This window comes from Equus caballus, chromosome 18 (assembly GCF_041296265.1).
Source record: "Equus caballus isolate H_3958 breed thoroughbred chromosome 18, TB-T2T, whole genome shotgun sequence".
Lineage (NCBI taxonomy): Eukaryota > Metazoa > Chordata > Mammalia > Perissodactyla > Equidae > Equus > Equus caballus.
This window is the reverse complement of record NC_091701.1, coordinates 35418131-35439761: the sequence shown is the minus strand read 5'-3', so window position 1 is coordinate 35439761 and position 21631 is coordinate 35418131. Positions and strand designations below refer to the sequence as shown.

Genomic DNA, 21631 nt, shown 5'->3' with positions numbered 1-21631 from the left:
GAAGAGCCCTTTAGAACCAAGGTGGGGGTTGAGGGGGAGGCAGGGAGTGAAAATATATCCATTGCAACAATCACTCTGGAAGGAAGAATTTGTATATATGTATGTATATTTACAGATACATACACATCCCTCCATAATAATCTAAACATTTACTTCAGATAATTTAAGTTAGAGCAGTGTTTGTCATTTCCAACAAAAGGTTTTTTGAATAGTACCAAAAAAAAAAAAAAAAGTTAAGACTTTTAGAAACATCATTAAATCATTTACTCAGTAACAACACCCAGCAGATAACAGGAAGACACTGAAAATATTCATTTCCCATTTAGCCGAAATCAGCAGTTTCACTACACAATGCTTTCCTAATGTAAGTTTTTCTATGGCCAGAGAAACAGCATTTTAAATAGTCCATCTTTCTAAAATTGAAGTTACTTTCTAGAAAGGAAGTAGGAACAATTAAGGTTTAATTAGTATGAAAACAAAAACTAACACCAAAATTAACTAACATTTAAATAGAAAAATTATGAAACTACATATAAAAAATTACACATATATATATACACACACTGTCTCAAAATACTATTTCTATTTTGGTAATTTTTGAGATTAAAAACAAACTAGTTCAAGCATTTCTAAATATAAAAATTTCAGGTTTATATTTATTAAAAACAAAATAATATCAATTCTGTTGAAGTAACCATATATACACCAAGATAAATATTTGGAATTGTGGAAAGAGAAATACGGACAGTTTCTAATTTCTCACTATTTTAATGGCTTAAATAATTTATCTTTTTTCAGTTGTTTTTTGTTAAAAATAAATTTATTTAATTTTAAATTCAGGTCAGTGTGCTTTTTTGCTGTTTTTTTAAAGACAAAATACTTATTAAAAATGGTAGGTATTAGGTTTGAACCAGCTAAAAAATAACATTTACATTTGTCTAGATGTAACAATTTTAAAAACATACAAATTCAATATGTAGTAGGAAAATACATAAAAACACATAAGGAACTAAGCCCCATTAAAAAATATAAATGCACCTTCTATTGATTATATGAATATCAAAAACTATTCTGATCTGAAAGTAGCTTCTATAAAACGTAGTAGGCATTGTTTGTTTTTCTAATACAACGAATAAATAAGAAATATTTCTGTCTCAATTAAACAGTAATATCAGTATTTCTTAGCAAAAATGTAGTACATACACAGAAAGGTAGGCATTGTTCTGTATTCAAGTTTTCGAGTTTGATTTCCATTAAAATGTTTTCTACAACGTATAAAAAAACCACACACACAAAAGTAAAAAGGTGAGGTAAACATCTTACACTTTTAAAAAAATACTTGAAACGTACTACTCAGATATTCCCAATGCCCAGGCTCTAGAACAATGCTTGAGAAGGTCCTCTGTAATGACGATGATATGGCACGTATCTGATCCGCATAAAAGCAGGTCTCTTGGTCTTCTGTGTAGGCAATGATGTTCTTCCCTGTTATCACGAAGCAATCATGACTAAGTTTTGCTGAGAATACTGCTTCAGTGTGGGTTTACATGAGGCACCAGGCTACAGTAAGAGCAGCTACAATGCCATTCAAAATTGCCATGCTGTAGCCCATGTGGAAAGAATGTCCAGTCAGTTTCCTAGAGTGGGAAAAACACAAATGAAAAAAGGAAAATGTAATTTGATATTAAAAAAAAAACACTACCAGTTTTTACTGAAAATGGTTACAATCTGGAATGTTTCCCAAATGTTTTATACATTATGAGTTTAAAAAGAACACTGAACATCTGTAGGATTAGTAATGGATAGATCTCAAGTTCTTTGTCAAAAACTGTCCTGGTTATCAAGCATAATTTCCCAATTTCATTACTTAGAGCACAATGCTGAGTTTGATCCCTCTATTTCTTTACTGTGCTTCATAGTCACTGTGTGTACCATAACCTAATTTTAAGGTATGAATCTTGTTACATCACAAACATGTTCTGTCATTAATTGGCATTGTGTTTCCCTGCTCTCTTGTTCTCTCTTAGAACTCAAATACGTATTATTTTAAGTATTTGTCCTGTTTGTACCATTTTTAGACTATATGAAGGAACTCTACTTTTTCTTTGAGCACTAAAAACAGCACTTGTCCATATGTGAGTCATAAATCAGATTGTTTTTTAAGACATTTCAGTTCTCAACCTAATAGGTTACTTAATTCAAGTGGCTTCCAATGAGTTCCTAAGTATCAGCAAAGACACAACTCTTGTTTTATGATTACCATGTGTGCTGACTAGCTTAGGAGCGTAGATTTTCCCTAACAATTGTTCCCTCTATCTGGCAGCAATTTTACTTATTTTACTGCATTTTCTTTGTTAACATTGCTTCCACTAACTTTATTGCAATAATACTCTTTGCTTATCCTAATAAGGATGAGATATGCTAAAAAGAAAAGAAGGTAGTGTCCAATTGGTGTCAAGAGGCAGAACAGAATCTTCTCCTCACTGGAGCAATCCAAATCGAGGACATATACGGAGGTGCACTGGCAGTAGTAAGAGCTGAAAGTCATAAGTAATAAGGTTCCTGGACCGAGAGGGTCATTATGCCCTGGTCCTCTCCTCCTTTCCTAAGGACAGGTCAAAGCCAGGGAGGTACTTAGATCTGAATTAACATCTGAAGAGCACCTCTTTATGATGATTCCAGTCACACAAGATCAGGGACACAGGGTGAAAAACATACATTCTTCAAGAACAGCTCCTTCGTCTTCGGCCGAGACTAGAGAAAGACCCAGATGCTTCCTGATGGCCCCCTGTTCTTGTCCATGGGAGTTATTATTTACTCTTGCCACTCAACCTTATTCACCTAGAGACTGGTTTAAGATGCTTCTCATGTGCCATTAAGGGTTAATCTACCTAGCTGTATTACCTATTCTATGGTAAGATAAAAGAGATACACAATGTTTTGCGTCTTTAAAAAAGAAGAAATTCTTCAAATACATAGCGAGATTAGTGAACAGAAACCTCACTATAAAATTAAACCATCAGCATTATCATTCATTGTAAAAGAAACACTAAAGACTCAAGAACATTTAAATTCATACTAACAAAATAAAGTTAATCATGGGACAGAATTTCAGGACTTAATTGTTCTCTTTTACAAAGTTTGTGACCCTGCACACCCAAAAAAATTTTAAAAATCTCGAAAGGACAGTTTACTAAACTTTAGGAAGTTATAGTAACTACAATGTTGGTATAACTGAATTTTACTGAGATGCTCAAATGCTCAGTGACCCTTACAAAACAGGCAAAGCAAGAAATGTTAATGCCAATGAGGAAATGCCCCAGACAGTGGTTTACCATCTCAAACGTACCACATTCCCACCAGGAACCCTGTAACAGTTGTCACACAGGTACTGCTAGGCAAGGGACTTAAAATCTTCAAGGCATCACTTACTTTACAGCTCGTTTTCAAAATACTCACCATGATTTTCCTCTCTGGGGGAAGACACAAACTATCCCTGCAGGTTTTCCCTCCTACGACTCTCCTTGTTTTCTTTGGATCTTTTTCATTAAAGTACAGGGAGGAAGAGGAAGGCTAAGTCATGACGGCCTGTGATAAGTGTACGATTTTCATACAAAGCTGTATGGGGACAATTTAGGAGGATAGTTCTCCTTTTGAAGATAAGGAATCAACATTGAGTCTGTGTGTGCACGTATGTGTATATCTGACACACTTAAGCCATAAATATTAAGAGGAAAGTCTACTTCATCTGTACTATTAAGTGTAATTACTCTTCTTTTATAAAGTTTTTTTCTTCTTGTGAGGAGGACTTTTAAGATTTACTCTCTTGGAAACTTTCAAATATGCAATACAGTATTAAACATCATGTTGTATATTACATCCCTATGACTTAAATATTTTGTAACTGGAGGTTTGTGCCTTTTGATCCCCTTCACCCATTTCTCCCACCGCCAGACCCCTGCCTCGGGCAACTACCAATCTGTTCTCTGTATCTGTAAGCATGGTTTCGTCGTTGTTTTTAAATTCCACATATAAGTGAGATCATATGGTATTTGTCTTTCTCTGTCTGACTTATTTCACTCAGCATAATACCCTCAAAGTCGATCCATGTTGTCACAAATGGCAGGATTTCCTTCTATGGAATAGCATTCCTTCTATTTTCCTTCACATTTCTTTCTATCGCTGAATAGTATTCCATTGTATATATACACAATTTTTTTATCCATTTATCCACTGATGAACACCTGGTTGCATATCTTGGCTACTGAAAATAATGCCTCAACAAATATGAGGGTGCACATATCTTTTTGAATTAGTGTTCTAATTTTCTTCAGATAGATACTCAGAAGCGGAATTGCTGGATCACATGGTAGGTCTATTTTTAGTTTTTTTAGGAACCTCCGTACTGTTTTACATACTGGCTGCATCAATTTACATTCCCACCAACTAGGACACAAGGGTTCCCTTTCTCTACATCCTCACCAACACTTATCTGTTGTCTTTTTGATAACAGCCATTATAACAGGTGTGAGGTGATATCTCATTGTGGTTTTGCTTTGCATTTCCCTGATGATTAATGTGGTTGAGCATCTTTTCATGTACCTGTTGGTTATCTGTGTGTCTTCTTTGGAAAAATGTCTCTTCAGATCCTCCGCCCATTTTTTTAACGGGGCTGTTTTTTGGCTATTGAGTTGTATGACCACCTATGATTCTTATTTGTGATCCTTGAAGTCCTGTTAAAACCCTCAAGGTATCTTGGTTCCCCATTGTCAAAACCTTTCATTTATCTCTGGTAGAGAATATGTTTTGAATTGACTCAGCTACAATGAAAATACTATCTTCAACTATTGAATTTAAAATGATGACTAAGTATAGTGTCTTTTTTACTCAATCTCTCTATATATACGTGCATTTTACTTTTTAAAGTATATACAGTAAAGTGCAAATGCCTAACATGTATACAGATCAAGGAATCTTCAGTCACGGACTTACCATCCAGGTCAAATACAGACTATTTCCAGCACTGCAGAAAGCTCCTTTGTTCTTCTTCCCTGTCAGTATCCACCTTCCCTCTCCCAAATCCTGAGATAACTGCCATACTGTTGGCTATCAGGATCACTCGTGTCACCTGCCCCTGAAACTCCAACTACATGGCATTATACAATATATATTCTTCTGTGTCTGGATTCTTTCACTCAATATTCTGTCTGTGAGATTCATCCAAGCGGGTGTATGTAGCATTAGTGTGTTCTTTTGTATTGCAGTTTAGTACTCCACTATATAAAAATATCAAAATTTATTTATTCTACTCTTGGACATCTGGGTTGTTTCTCATTTGGGGCCCCTACAAATAGAGATACTATGAACATGATACTACATACATTATCTCTGGTGTGTGGGCATCTCATTTCTCTTGGGTATATCCTAGGAGCAGAACTTCTGGGTTATAACATAGATCTAAATTTGGCTTTAGTAGAAAGCATCAAACATTTTCCCCAAATAGTTGACTACTTTACACTTCCACCAGCAATGTATGAGTTTCAGTTGCTCCACACTGCCACCAATACTTGGTATTTCCAGTCTTTTTAATTTTAGTGGGTCTGCAGAGCATGTCAGGGTTGTGGTATTTATTCTTCTGATGACTAATCTATTTATTGCCTACTCAGATATCCTCTTCTTTGAACCTTCTGTCTTTTGCTCATTGAGTTCTTTACATACTCTAGACAAATCCTTTGTCAGAAATATGTGTCATGGATATCTTCTGTTTATGGCTTGTTTTTCCACTCTCAATAAGAGCTCTTGATGAACACAAGTTCTTAATTTAGATAAAGTCCAATTTATTCGTTTTCTTTTTATGGTTAGTAGTATTTTGTGGTCGTTTCAATAAATCTTTGATTAATTAAAGGTTGTAGAGATATTCTGTTTTTTAGAGAAGTTTTATTGTTCTTCCTTTGACATTTAGGTCTATAATTCATCTCATATTAATTTTTGTGTATAGGCAGAGGTAAGGCTCATTTTATTCGTTATGTATACCCAATTGTTTCAGCACTATTTACCGAAAAGATCATCTTTCTTCCTCATTGAATTGATGTGGTGCCTTTGTCCTAAGTCAGACAGCCATATATGTGTGGGTCTGTTTTTTGGACCTTCTATTGTATTCTTTTGGCCTATTTGTCTACCCCTGATAAAATCAACAACTTTTCCATATAGCAGCATTAGCCACTTAAAAAATTTTATGCTAAAAGATCCCTTATAACATCAAAGAAAAACTACAAAATCTTAGAAACACAACAATAATGTGCAAGACACATGAAGATAACCATAAAACTTCACTGAAGAAGATTTAAATAAATAGAAAGATATCCTATTGAAAAGAATATTGTTAACATGGCAATATTCCCCAAACTAATCTATAGGTTCGATGTAAGTCCTTAAAATTCCAACTGTCTTTTTTTGTAGATATAAACAAGTTGATCTGAAAATTCATACGGAAATGCAAGGGACCTCAAATAGCCAAAACAATCTTGAAAAATAACAAAGTCGGAGGACTCACACTTCCCAACTTTCAAACTCACAACAAAGCTACAGCAATCAAATGTTGTGGTACTGGGATAAGGACAGACATACAGACCAACAGAATCAAACTGAGAGTCCAGAAATAAACCCATATTATCTACAGTCAATTATGTTTTGTCAAAGGTACCACAACTGCTTAATAGGGAAAGAACAGTCTTTTCAAAAAATGGTTCTGGGACAACTGGATGCAAAAGAATGAAATCTCATCCTCTACCTCACACGATATACAAAAATTAACTCAAAATAGACCACACCTTAACGTAAGAACTATAAAATCCCTAGTAGGAAGCATGTGTAAATCCTCATGACTTTGAATTAAGCAATGGTTTCTTAAATACGACAACAAAGCATAAGCAACTAAAGAAAAATATAATTTGGACTTCACCAAATTAAAAAGTTTTGTGCTTCAAGGGACACTACCAAGAAAGTGAAAAGATAACTCACAGAATGGAAGAAAATATTCACAAATCATGTATCTGATAAAGGTCTACTATCTAGGATATAAATGAACTCTTATAACTCAAAAGTAAGACAACCCAATTTAAAAAGGGGCAAAGGATTTGAATTGACAGTTCTATGAAGAAGACACACAAATGGCCAATATGCACATGAAAGAATGCTCAACATCTAGTCATTATAGAAATGCAAATCAAAACCACAAGGAGATCTTCATACCCACTAAGATGGTTATGAAAAACAAAAAAGAAAACAACAAGTATTGGTGAGGATGTGGAGAAACCAGAAATCTCATACTTTGCTGGTGGGAACATAAAATGGTGCAGCCGCTGTAGGAAACTGTGGTGGTTTCTCAAAAAAGTTAAACAGAGAGTTACCATATGATCCACCAATTCCATTCCAGGTATATTCTCAAGAGAACTGAAAACATATGTTTACACAAATTGGTACCTGAATGTTCATAACAGCATTATTTGTAACAGCCAGAAGTGGTAACAAACCAAATTTCCAGCAATTGATGAATGGATAAATGAAGATGTGATGTATCTATACAATGGAATATAATTCAGCCATAAAAAGGAAAGAAGTACTGACATATGCTACAACATGGATGAACTTTGAAAACAGTACACTAAGTGAAAGAAAGATAGAAAAGACCACATTTTTGGGATTTGTATGATTCCACTTATATGAAATGCCAAGAATAGGCAAATCCATAAAGACGAAAGAGTAGACTAGAGGTTTCTGGGGGCTAGAAGGAGGGGGGAATAGGGGAGTAACTGCTGAGTATGGAATTTTCATTCTGGAGTGATGGAAATGTTCTTGAATTAGAGAAACACAACCTAGTGAATATACTAAAAATCACTGACTTATACATTTTAACATGGTGAGCTTTATGTTATATGAATTATATTGCAATTAAAAATAAAACTTTAAGGGCTGGCCCAGTGGTGTACTGGTTAAGTTCATGCGCTCCATTTCGGCAGCCCAGAGTTTGCCAGTTCAGATCCTGGGCACAGACCTACACACTGCTCATCAAGCCATGCTGTGGTAGCATCCCACATAGAACTAGAAGGACATACAACTAGGATATACAACTATGTACTGGGGCTTTGGAGAAGGGGAAAAAAAAGAGGAAGATTGGCAACAGATGTTAGCTCAGGGCCAATCTTCCTCACCAAAAAAACATACCTTTAAAAAAACAAAACAAAAAAATTTACTCGGGGCCAGCCCCAAGGCATAGTGGTTGGGTTCACTGCACTCTGCTTTGGTGGCCTGGGTTCATGGGTTCAGACTCCAGGCACAGACCTACACCATTCACTGGCCATGCTCTGGTGGCGACCCACGTATAGAGTGGAGGAAGATTGGCACAGACGTTAGCTCAGAGCTAATCTTCCTCAGCAAAAACAAACAAACACTTCACTGAAGGATATTAAAAGAGGCTCTGAATAAAGATTGGTACCTACAATAATCTGGGAATACTCAACATTGTAAAGATGTCAACTACCTCGAAAAGAATTTGTAAATTCAATGAGATCTTAGTAGTAGCTCAACAGAATTATTTTGGTGGGAAACTGACACATCTCATAACAGTAAATGCGTCAAAGGAAAATCTTTGAAAAAATCAAATTATGAGGTAAAAACAAATTAATTTTTAAAAAAGGAAACAGAACCAGAAATTAAAAAAGACATTGGAATAGACTCCAGCATCCAGAAATAGATCTATGTTTGTAACGTAGGCATGAGGGAGGTGCAGTGGGGGCAGAGGCAAGGAAATATATGCATAGAAATTTTATGTTTTACCAACAAGCCATTTTTAAGTCAGAAGAAATAAAATAATTATTTCTTTTCAAGTTCCTTCCTTCTTATTCCTAATCATGGTTTTTCATTTATCAGTGTAGGAGAAATCAAGATTCAGCTTATTTTCAAAACAGCTGTCATTATATTTACATGGAGTAAAAAGAATTGATGACTTCAGGCAGCTTCTTTTTAGTCCTTTGGTTTTATTTTGTAATCCCACAAGTTCTACTGAATATTAAGAAAAAAAGTAAGACTAATGTCACATTTTTAGATTAATTCCTGCAATTCCAGTGTTTGTAGATTCTTGATAGGCTCACTCTCAATGTGAGGCTCAGAAGGTACTTTTTGGTCTATTACAAATTCTTCTTTTTTAATTTGTACATGTGTGTAAGACAAGGCACTACTGGTCTTGCACAAAGTAAAAATAAAAATTCTACTGGTCCAAAGTATCTGTTGTGTATTGTTTTATTCATAGTTTTACCATGGAGTCTGTAATGATTCCAAAATGGTTCTTACTGTTACAAGTCATTCATGACCTTTTATTTCCATAATGTGAAGCAGTCACACACTGCTAGGCAAATGGTAATGTAATATAGGGGTGAGGGGCTTGGGAGGGTTGAGTAGAGTGTACACAATTTTTGCTCATTGTTTCTTCTATACTTTCATGAAGGGAAAAGGAAAGGATCCAATCCCAGAAGAATGATAAGCCTGATCAGGGGTAGCACTTTTCTCTGTTATGTAATTAGATCAGTAAAGCAAAATAACTATCATTTCTGAAATCTATGGAATAAGTTCTAATATGAGAAATTTAATCAGAAATAAAATGAAAAATTTACATCCAGAATAAGTAAAACTTCAGCATTATTTAATATTAATACTGCCAAACCCACAAATGTGGGTAGATAATACCTGGCCCTGTCAAGCTCATCTGATTTTCTTTGTCATGCCATATGGATTTCTAATCTGGACCACACTACTGAATAAGGTGGGGGGAAAAACCCACAAGAAAACAAATCCCGTAGTCTCATACCACTATATAATGAAAATGTTTAACTTTGAAGACCATCCATTCTATTTCAAAATTCACAAGGATTCTGAAATAGGCTTAAAGAATTTTTAACATAGCATGACTATTTTTAGAGATGTTGCTATAATTATTATTTCATATACGAATGTGACTAAGAAAACTGATTCATGATGAAATTCTTTCCAAGTCACTCACATTCTCTCCATATACCTAAACACACTGTACAGATTAATTTTCCTAAAACACCCCTTTGTTCAAAATGCTTTTGTGTCAACTGTATATAAAACAAGCGAAAAGAGCAAACAATACAGTTAATAAGGTCAAGATACGTTAATGATGAGTTTTGACCTAGGTTTTCAAAGATGTGGCAATGGACCAGCAGACAAAAGAGAGATTGTGGTGTAAAGGGAAAAGGAGAGAACCAGAAGTGAACTCATACTTAAGATTTCATGTTTATCAAGTGGAGGGCTCAACCAGACAAACTTAAGGTCACTTCCAGTTCTAAATTTCTATGACTATTCAAAGTAGCAGAGACAGAATAAGTAAAAACACTTGAAAGAGATTATGTAGTTTTTTTCCTACCTATTAAAATACATTATAGATCAACATTACCTGTACTTATGCAGGGAGTATAAGTACATAAATATTTTAGTCCCAAAAAGTCAATCGAGGAGACTCCACAAATATAATGAAAATTAACAGATGATATCACTTAACATACTAATTCAAAATTATAAGACCTGACTGGTCATTGGACCATTTAAAAATAAGTAGTAGAAAAATACACAGAGAACTCAATGACAAAACCAGAATATTTCTTAAAGTAAATGTTAGGATTCCTAAATGTGGATTTTATTAAGCTGACATAAAGTTGTTTCCCACTGCAATACAATTATGAAATCAAAATGAAAATAAATGAGAAATATTGTTCAGTAAGAGTAAAATATATTGGAAAAAATATGGTTATAAAGAAAAGCTCATTCTAATAGAACTACTTCCACATCCTAAAAGATTATAAAAAGGGTATTATTTTGTTCTGGATCCAAAAATTCCTTCCAATAATAAAGAGTCCCACAATGAAGTACTTACATGGTTCCTGTTAGTGGTTTAGAGTTTAAGCTCTGTAGTTAGAGATAGGTGTGAGCGTCAGCTTTGCCACTTATAAGGGATACAAAGCTACAAAAGCTGTTTGACCTTTGTGTGCCTCAATTTCCCAAAATGGAAATAAAAATAGAATCTGCCCTTATAAAGTTGTTATGAGGATCAGGTGCCTGGCATACAGCAAAAGATCAATAAATGTTAGCCACTATATAGTAAAGAAAACTCAGCTACAGATGAGATTTTAAAAAATTCCTTTGACCTTCTACTTCAACTCTCCCTTCCTTCTAAGCAAAACACCTAAACCTAGACCCATCTCAAATCCAAATAAACAAACAATAACATCATATACACAGACCCAGGAGATGGATGGGAGAAAGAGACTGAGGAACTATAGGTTTGTGCATGTATGTGTATGCTTCTGCCTGGCATTACTCTCTTCCTGCAAGTTCACAATCACTTCTCCCTTTATAATTTTTTTGTGGCCTGGAGATGCAATTTCTATCAATATACTTATATTGATATTTAATAGTAACATAAATATGTCATGAAAGAATTGTATCTTAATTATTTGCATTTTTCAGAAATGAGATACATTTAGGGGCTGGCCCAGTGGTGCAGCCGTTAAGTTCGCACGTTCCCCGTCGGCAGCCTGAGGTCTGCCAGTTCGGATCCCAGGTGCGGACCTACGCACTGCTTGTCAAGCCATGCTGTGGCAGCATCCCACATATAAAGTAGAGGAAGATGGGCACAGATGTTAGCTCAGGGCCAGTCTTCCTCAGCAAAAAGAGGAGGATTGGTGGCAGATGTTAGTTCAGGGCTAATCTTCCTCAAAAAAAAAAAAAAGAGAAATACATTTAAAATTTAAGATTCAAATGAATTCAATGATTCTGGCAATTTAAGTCACTATACTCTTACTTTTGAACCACAAAATAAAGCACTGAATAAGCCCTGCCAAAAGTTTTAAATAATTGCCTTTGTTTATTTAAGAGAGAGACCGACAGATTCAAGCAGGTCTCTTTTCATGTTTCATTATTATTTATTGTTTTCACTCCAGCCTTGGTTGACTCTGAACTGAATCTCTGTACTACATACTGGATTCCACTCTCTTGAAACCTTCATTCCTATACCATGTTAATACCTGTATTTCCTTTCCTTCACATATATTCCCACATTTCAGACACACTCTTATGACAGAATTCCTACAATTTAAAAGACTAACTTCATTGCCAACTGATTTTGCTCTAAGCAGAAAGCTCTCGGTGTTTGACAGAATACGAAGTTATATTAAGAACCAAGTGGCTATTTGTTTCCGTGTCTGACTGGCTCAGTAGGAGACAGGATGGGCTAGTTGGTACTAATCTATTCCCCTTTCACACATCTGAGCTCAAAGACACTAACTGACTTGCTCAAAAGTTCTTTTGCTAATATATGGTGTGGACTGGATTTGAAAGCCACCTATTCTGACTTATAAGCCCTTTCTAATATACCAGGCCACCTCTTATAATTTACAAAGATTGTTGAACTCACTTAGAAAGGGTTCCAAGTACAAAACTGGCAAGTGCTCTCTCTCAGGTATTTCTTATCAGTGCTGTTCCAAGCATATGAACACCTGTGCCTTTTTAGCAGCCCATGCGTAACACTGTGAATTAGCATAAGCAAAGGCCACAGCAAACAGGTGCAAAGCAAACCCCTACTAGATATCACATTATGAAAACAAGGAAACTAAGAATAGTTAATATGCTTTCTTACAGGATTTTGTTACCTCTATTTGAGTCTCCATTCAGAACAGTAATGGAATATATTTTATAAGAGATGCATATATATTAACTCTTCTTCACTTCAAGAAACTGCAGTGCAGCGCCATCAATATAGTCATTAATAGTGAAAGCATTGCAACCAACGGCTCCAAACAGTCCCTAGATAATGAAACTTCATGATACTCAAATATCAACGCCAAGTTCTTGATCTATCTCTTTTGTGAACAGCTTTTCTCTCCTACTGCAATTAGCCATCTGACATCTGTTTCATTAGTCCATGGCAATAAAGAATCTGATCTGACAAAGAGGCAGCTCTCCAAAATCTGTATGAAAGAGTAGTAGAGTCAATTTATTGTGCTCAACTTTAAATCTAGAGTGCTCGCAAAATAAACTGCGAATTTAAACGCTAAATTACTCACTTTTCTTGACCTCCAAGACTTATATTACTGCCGAAATTAAGAACCTGTAACTCCTTTTCTATTATGATTTTACTACAGTCATGCATAACAGGGATAAGTTTTGAGAAGTGAGAAATTCGTTAGGTGATTTTGTCGTTGTGCGAACATCACAGAGTGTACTTAAGCAAACCTAGATGGTATAGCCTACCATACACCTAGGCTGTATAGTACTAATCTTAAGGGACCACCATTGTATACGTGGTCCATCATTGACTGAAACGTTACGCAGTGTATGAATGTATTCTACTTGTACTATTATCTTAACCCACAAGAATGAAAGCCCCCAATGTCAAGAAGAACAAGAAGTTCGAGAAAACCTTTTATTAACATAGAAAAATGTAATGTTGAACAGAAAAAGCATATTATAATATAGCAATGGCAATCCTAAATCCTGAATTTTCCAGGATTAAATATTCTAACTCACTGTCTGCTTCCCTCCTACAACAGTAATAACAAACACATATTTACCATAAATGTAATGGAAATTTAACAATTTCGGCCTCTGATTATATCCAAATCACTTTACATAGGTAATAACACATGCACGAGAGTATCAGATCACGTGTTTTTAGTTTGTCAAAGTTACCAGAAATAGTTTACCAAAAAGTAACAAACAAAAAACAGTCGTTTCCTTTTCCTTCTCATCTCTAATTTACTTTGCAGATTCCAAATAGCATTGTAAGGTGATACAATTTTTTTTAAAAAGCAAGGCTGTGCAGAAATAAATTTAAATTAAATTAAAAGTATGTGTTTTTTGGGATTGAGTGCCTTAGTATTTATCAAACACCATTTGTGGTAGAAGAAGAAATGGGAAGGTAGATAACCAAGAGTGATCCAGACCAAGAAAAGACCAACAGCATCAGGAAGGCAGCAAACAGCACCTGGGTTGTATATAACTATGAAATACTGTAGACTGCCAATCAAGTTCTATAGATAGTATTCTAAGCAGGCTCTGGAGAAAAGAAGACACCACTCTTTACCTTAGCACATTCCTAGAAATCAAGACATAACACCAAAAATTGTAAAGTTTCCCTGCATTTTGACCATGAGCCCCACATCGAAAAAGCCAATAAACACAACCAATAATACATTTAAAAGCAAATACCAAATTTCAAACTTCTCTAACAATATAAAATAGTGAATTTATGCTCTTAGCTCTATAAAATGGGCATCCCATTATGCCTTCTAATCTGCTTCATTCTAGGAAATGTACAGATGTGATTATTTGAGAGGCATGTGGAAGTACAAACACTAAAGAGTCGAGGTTAATAAAATGTAATATTTTTGCTTAATTTCTGATAATTCAAAGTAGCTACTTGAGGGATGATTTTGCGAGCTTAGGTCTCTTTTAAAAGCTATCTTGGGGGGGCCAGCCCAGTGCTGTAGTGGTTAAGCTCACGTGCTCTGCTTTGGTGGCCCAGGGTTCACAGGTTCAGATCCCAGACACAGACCCACACACTGCTCATCAAGCCATGCTGTGGCAGCATCCCACATACAAACAGAGCAAGACTGGCACAGATGTTAGCTCAGAGACAATCTTCCTCAAGCAAAAAGAGGAAGATTGGCAACGGATGTTAGCTCAGGGCCAATGTTCCTCACCGGAAGAAAAGAAAAAAAAAAACACTGAGGGAAACTTAAAATGATGTTGTTTTTTAACAAATATTCCTATAACAAACAGATATTTGAAGTCATTAAACTGAATGCAGAATTGTGCTCAAGGCTGAGATAATTTATTTTTAAAACAATTCATTCTATTCTCAAAAAGACTCATCTTCAGCTGTAAGGTTCAAGATGGTAAGCCTCTTAGGACAGAAGTTAACAGAGGATTTATGAAGAACTGAGACATTCTCCAAAATCTACCACACTGTGACTGCAAGACATGCTATAATATATCTCAACAAGAGAAAAATTAAAATCAGTTTTTCACCAAGTGATTCAAAAATCCAGGATTTGGATTCAGATATCTAATGCACCAGAAATCTTACTTTTATATAACCTTTGACCAGCATGTTAAAATTTGAAATTTCGGGGGCTGGCCCCGTGGCCGAGTGGTTAAGTTCTCGTGCTCCGCTGCAGGCGGCCCAGTGTTTTGTTGGTTCGAATCCTGGGCGCGGATATGGCACTGCTCATCAAACCACGCTGAGGTAGCGTCCCACATGCCACAACTAGAAGGACTCACAAGGAAGAATATACAACTATGTACCGGGGGGCTTTGGGGAGAAAAAAGAAAAAATAAAATCTTAAAAAAAAAAAAATCTGAAATTTCGTGTAACACTTGATTTCTATAGCAGTTAGCCTACCCTCAGTAACTTTAAATACAAACACTGATGTTTCCTCCTTGGAAGTAAGTCTCCGTGCATATTTCCAGTGCAAAATAATGGTGCTATCCCTACAAAGTTAACTTCTTGGCTTGAAGGTTATAGGAGTATATACCGTTAAATTTGAACATTGATCTAAAAAATGAACATTTTCTAGTGCCAGCAATAAGACTTTTGTGATTATCACCATTGAGTGTAATGAAGTAACGCCCTTAACTTGAAGAATATTGGCCCTTGACCTCTGACTCTACATAAAAGTACTATAAGGTAGACAAATTTAATGACATTTCACTATTTTTCATATCACTGTTACTAAATATTTTGACTGAATTACAAAATTAATGAGTTTTCTACACTGTGCTTTTTGTTAGACCCCCTTACACTATCATTTTTCCACTAAATTTATTTCAAGGCTATAAAAAAAATAACATTTCTATCCCCGGCAGGATCTATTATAATCAGAGTGGTTTCTTTTTTAGCATGCTGAACAACTATAAACCTGCAGCTACATCACTGCTCCACTAGATGGGGCTTGTGCACAGGTAATGTGAAAGGTGGCCTGCAGTCTCAAGTGCAGAACACTGGTCACTGGGAGAAAACAATGAAGGAGAGAACAAAGACAGTAAGATGTTAAGAGCAGATTTTGATTGGATTTAACAATACTGTGAGGGCAAAACTGTCACATAGCAAAAGCTCACAGTGATACTGTTTCAATTAGTGAAATTCCTCCTGTTGATTCATCTCATAAGGCAGAAGAGGTGGGCTAGCTGGCAGGGCAAACAAAAACAATAAATGTAGAGTCACATGCTAGCTACGCTACATGCAAATTATTTCACTTTGTGAAAGTTTCTTAAATTCCCTGGGACTCAGTTTCTCTGTTAAAAACTGGATCACCCAGATGAATGACAACCTAAAGAGGACTCAGCAGGGACTTAGTTCCCCCATAATCTTTAATAGGAACCTCTAAAGCATCGTTAGCAATCCTAAAATATTTGTTAAAAAGATGTACTTGTTAGGAAAAACACAGCTTCAAGGCACATCTCCTATCCGTACCTAACTTCCTCTCCTATCAGGAGGATGTAAATGAAACTTCTGGTGCTGCCACCAGCCCAGCCTAGAAAGAACTCCACGATTCTTTCAATCTCTGAGGTCTCTTCTACTTAGATACATTACTTCCTGGAAACTCTAATTAAAGCAGATCATCACAATGTGAAATGATAATTACAAACACACTGTTATACAGTCATGTGTCGCTCAACAACAGGGAAATGTCCTAAGAAATGTCATTAGGTGATTTTGTGGTTGTACAAATATCACAGAGTGTACTTATACAAACCTAGATGGTATAGCCTATTACACATCTAGGCCATATGGTACTAACCTTATGGGAGCACAATCATATATGCAGTCCGTTGTTGACTGAAATATTGTCATGTGGTGCATGACTGTATTTGCCTGCTTGGAAATCAGTGACAAGACCCAATGAATGAAGAAGGAAAACTAATGAGAAGTGGGGAATGCCTACATAGATACTACAACGAATCTAAAATTACTGCCTCTGCCTCTTGTTCTTTAACACTATAACAGATTTTCAGAAATAACTAAGACAATAATTTAAAAGTGTAATTGATCCAAAAACACCAAAAAAATGACTGCTTCCCAACAGAGAAGTTTGTATATATGACATTGCAGTATACCTTTTAACTCAGCAAAGTTTGCAAAGTAAGTCAACATGACCACTTTTCTTAAAAATATGCCTTTTGAAGTCCATTAAGTACCTGTCTGAAAATATACTTTGCAAAGTTATTTAACTATCTTGTATTTCTTAAAGGTCTTGTGCTTATTTAAAAGTGAAAGTTTCTAAGCTATAGCTGTTATGGATTATGTTTGTGTCGACCCCCCTTCCCCGCTCCCCAATTCATATGTCGAAACCTTACCCTGCAGTGTGATGGTACTAGGAGGTGGGGCCTTTGGGAGGTAATAAGGATTAGACGAAGTCTGAGAGTTGAGCCCTCATGAATGGGATTAGCGCCCTTATAAGAGTCACAAAGAGCTTGCTTCCTCTCTCTGCTCTGCCTCGTGAGGAAACAATGAGAAGAAGGCCATGTGCAACCCAGAAGACAGCCCACACCAGAACCTGACCATGCTGGCACCCTGATCTTGGACTTCCAGTCTCTAGAACTGGAAAAGATATAAATTTCTGTTGTTTATAAGCCACCTAGTTTATGACACTTTGTTATAGCAGCCTAAACTAAGATAATAGCTAACAAATATAGAAGTATGAAAAAAATTTTAACTCCTCTAATGAATTATTGATCCAAATTCTAATTTCATTAAATGTTTCATCTAATATTTACTAACCATCAATAAAGCTTATTTTTTTATTCCCTCAAGGAGTTTATACGTTTCTAGGGAAACACAACTAATTGATAGCTATAGTAAACATGGTCTTTTTAATTTGTTTTCTACTTCCACTAATTAGTTTGCTAAAAAAAATAAAGCCCATGTGTTTAAGGCTGCAAAAGAGAGCAAAAGATTTTTTTAAGACACCAATTAGACAGGATTATTTTACTCTATGTTTGATAGTCATGGAGCTGGAAACAGGGAATATTTTTAATAACAATCCTAATCTTAGAAAGTCTTTCATTTTATGATGTTTTAATTATCTTGCCTTTCTTTAGTTTCTAAATAGTTAAACAGATCCCTGTTTGATAAATTATTTTAGAATCCAGCTACCATTTATATTAGATTTCCCTTTTAAAAACTAAATTGAGACAATGATTGGTCATATATAATGACTGGTATTCAAAACATTGAAAATTCAAAAGAAATACTGAACGGAAAAATGTTCCAATATAATGATAAATAAAAAATGGATTACAAAACAACATGTATATTGTGATCTTAATTTTAATTTTTAAAATGTGCAAAGAATGGAAAAATATACATTAAAACATTGGCAGTCACTTTCTCTAATTATGGCTTTTTCGATTATTTTTCTTTTTGAATTTTCAACAAAACTTGTATTACTTTTATAAAATCAGGAAAAATATATATATATTTTTTAAAGATTTTATTTTTTCCTTTTTCTCCCCAAAGCCCCCCGGTACATAGTGGTACATTCTTAGCTGTGGGTCCTCCCAGCTGTGGCATGTGGGACGCTGCCTCAGTGTGGCTTGATGAGCAGTGCGCCATGTCCGCACCCAGGACTCGAACCAACAAAACACTGGGCCGCCTACAGAGGAGCGCGAGAACCTAACCACTCGGCCACGGGGCCAGCCCCGAAAAATATTTGTATTAACATCATGCTTTACTTTAGGTAAGAAGAGTATATAAATTGTTACAAAGATATTTTTATGAAAGTCTGATGCTACAAATTAATAAAATACATCAACCTGATTTCTAAGAAAATAAAGTCTGAAAAGACTTCAGCTTTTTCAAAAGGTAGAGAAGTTGTTTCCCTGTATAAGCACTCACTCTACTGGTGACAGAGAGAATATACTTTTTCTGATTATCTCTTGAAGTAATTGCATTATTTTCTACAAGCACTAGAGGGCAGAGTTTTCACTATAAAACTCAATTTCATCAATTACCACTACACAAAATGCCTTTTTTTGGTCGGTGGTTTCTGTTAATATGTGATCAACTATCACTATATTTATTATATGTCTCTTTTGGACTGTGCTTCTATTAACATACAATTTTAAATTATAGTTTGATTCCATGAGATATTTAATAGCTGATTTATCATATGTAAAATTAACTTATCCCTATCTACATATTGAAAGGAATTCAAATATATACGCAATATAATGTATATATTTCAAAATTGTATTTTTAAGGCTGTATTAACAAATATGTAATCTAAGTTTCTGATCTGACACTATCTCATGATAAAACTGAATGACTAATAAACACATTGAAAATTGAGGTCCACCACTACTGCTTCCAGCTTAAAATAATGCAAAGGTAATTTTTTTTTTTTTAAAGATTTTATTTCCTTTTTTCTTGCCAAAGCCCCCCGGTACATAGTTGTGTATATTTAGTTGTGTGTCCTTCTAGTTGTGGCAGATGGGACACCGCCTCAGCATGGCTTGACGAGCGGTGCCACGTCCACACCCAGGATTCGAACTGGCGAAACCCTGGGCCACCAAAGCAGATCGTGCAAACTTAACCACTCCGTTAAGGGGCCAGCCATCCAAAGCTAATTTTTAAGAAATTAGTTAAATGCCTTCAGAATTCCAGATCTTTAAGAGAACACTGAAATGCTTTTCTCTAGAAAATTCCAAAAGTTTCTAACATCTATGACGCTTATGAATTCTGGCAGCGGTGGAAGAGAAGCTGAGAGGGAAAGTGACATTCTAGGAAGAGAGAACAGCAGCAAGGGTGAAGTCGTGGCATCTCAAAAGTATGCAGTTTAGGGTGCAGCATGGTGGCACAGTGGTTAAGTTTGCAGGTTCCGCTTCGGCGGCCCACGGTTCACAGGTTTGGATCCTGGGCACACGCCTGCGCACAGTTCATCAAGCATGCTGTGACAGCATCCCTGATACGAAATAGAGGAAGACTGGCACAGACGTTAGCTCAGTGACAATCTTCCTCAAGCAAAAAAGAGGAAGATTGGCAACAGATGTTAGCTAAGGGACAATCTTCCTCACCAAAAAAATAATAATTTTTTTTGAAGTATGTAGTTTATTTGGGGGATGCCAAGGTAATCTGATATGTGGCTACAGTATAGGGTGCTTTGGAAAAATAGCTGAAGGTAAAGTTGGAAAAGCAGAGCAGGGTCACTTGGGGAAGGATTGCTATGCTGTACTTGGGAATTGGGACTTTATTTTTAAGGCAGTGGGAAAGCCACTGAAGACTTTCAAACAAGGGAAAGCTGTGACTAAGATCTATTTCTAGAAAGGTAACAATATACTGGACAAATCAGAAGAGTGACAGCTTGGAGTAGGGGAGACCAGGGAGTCAAGTATGCTGGCCAAGGCCCTAAATAGGGCAAAAACACTGGGGGTGCAAAGACAAAATACTCCACTAACATTTCAAAAGGCAGAAATGACTGGACTTGCTGAAGGGATAAATATAGTGAATAAGAGTTTCAATCCTTGATAAGTGGGTGGATACTGATGTCTTTAAGACAGACAAGAGTTTTAATAATTCTAAGTGCAAGATGCTTTCTAAACTTCAGGTTGCAAGATCTACTAAATAGCTGGAAATGTAGGGCTGGAATTCAGGGGAGAGGTGAGATATAAATAAGTAAAAGAAACAAATGAGATTAAGTTTTTTTGTGATTTATGAAAGGAGTCTCAGTATATTATCCATATTAGACTCATACCCCGTGTTAAAGTAATTGATGTCAACAGGGAGCAACAATACAAATTTGAGCTGAACACTCTATCACTTAGCAAAATAAACTTTCCAACTGAATGGTAGCCATGTAAACTATGGGACAGTACTGCATTGTTAAGTATAACTTGGTCAATTGGATTATTAATTAATCATTATCCACCTCAAATACACACACAAAATTTATTGGCAAGTATATGATTTGGACAAACACCTTTCATTTGAAGTGAAGCCAAAATTTTTAAAGATATATTTATAAGACAGAAAATTTTATGAGTTTACTAATAATGGAGGCCAGTTGTAACAATGATTATTAATAACTATCATTAGTATTAAACTGCATATTTATAGAGTCCCTCAAATAGATTTTCTTATTTTATCTCTACAAGCTGTCCATGAACTAAGCTGGAGCTGGTAGTAATAACAACAGTAACAACTATAACACTCTGAGAATACACAGATCTTTAATAATTTATTTTCTACTCTTCATCCTTTCCCCCCAGTTTGTAGAAGACACCAGAGGTAGACGCTCTATATGGAAATTTATATTTAAAACCTTACCTTTCCTAGATTAGGACACAACCTACTGAACTTCTGAAACTCTTTGAAACACAGAAAATACAGACCAAAGAAATTATTATTGTTCCACTATGAAATGCATCAAATCTACGCTAGACATATAGACTGGGTGCCATAAATCCTTGCTAATTATCACAAAAATTTAAATCTGAGGAAAAATCCAATCCAATTATTAAGCTGTAATAAAGTCTGACCATTTATACATGAATCTTGTGA

The 21631-nt window shown here is 35.6% G+C and overlaps 1 protein-coding gene across 1 annotated transcript in view; it reads right to left on the bottom strand.

The window, feature by feature from the left end:
• Window positions 1-240: 240 nt before the first annotated feature.
• ARL6IP6 (ADP ribosylation factor like GTPase 6 interacting protein 6) overlaps window positions 241-21631 on the bottom strand; it is a 35882-nt gene continuing 14491 nt past the window's right edge. Inside the window, exon 4 of the mRNA XM_001489885.5 lies at window positions 241-1637. Within this exon, the coding sequence (XP_001489935.2) occupies window positions 1544-1637 (94 nt within the window). The 3' untranslated portion in view covers window positions 241-1543. The remainder of the gene's footprint in view (window positions 1638-21631) is intronic.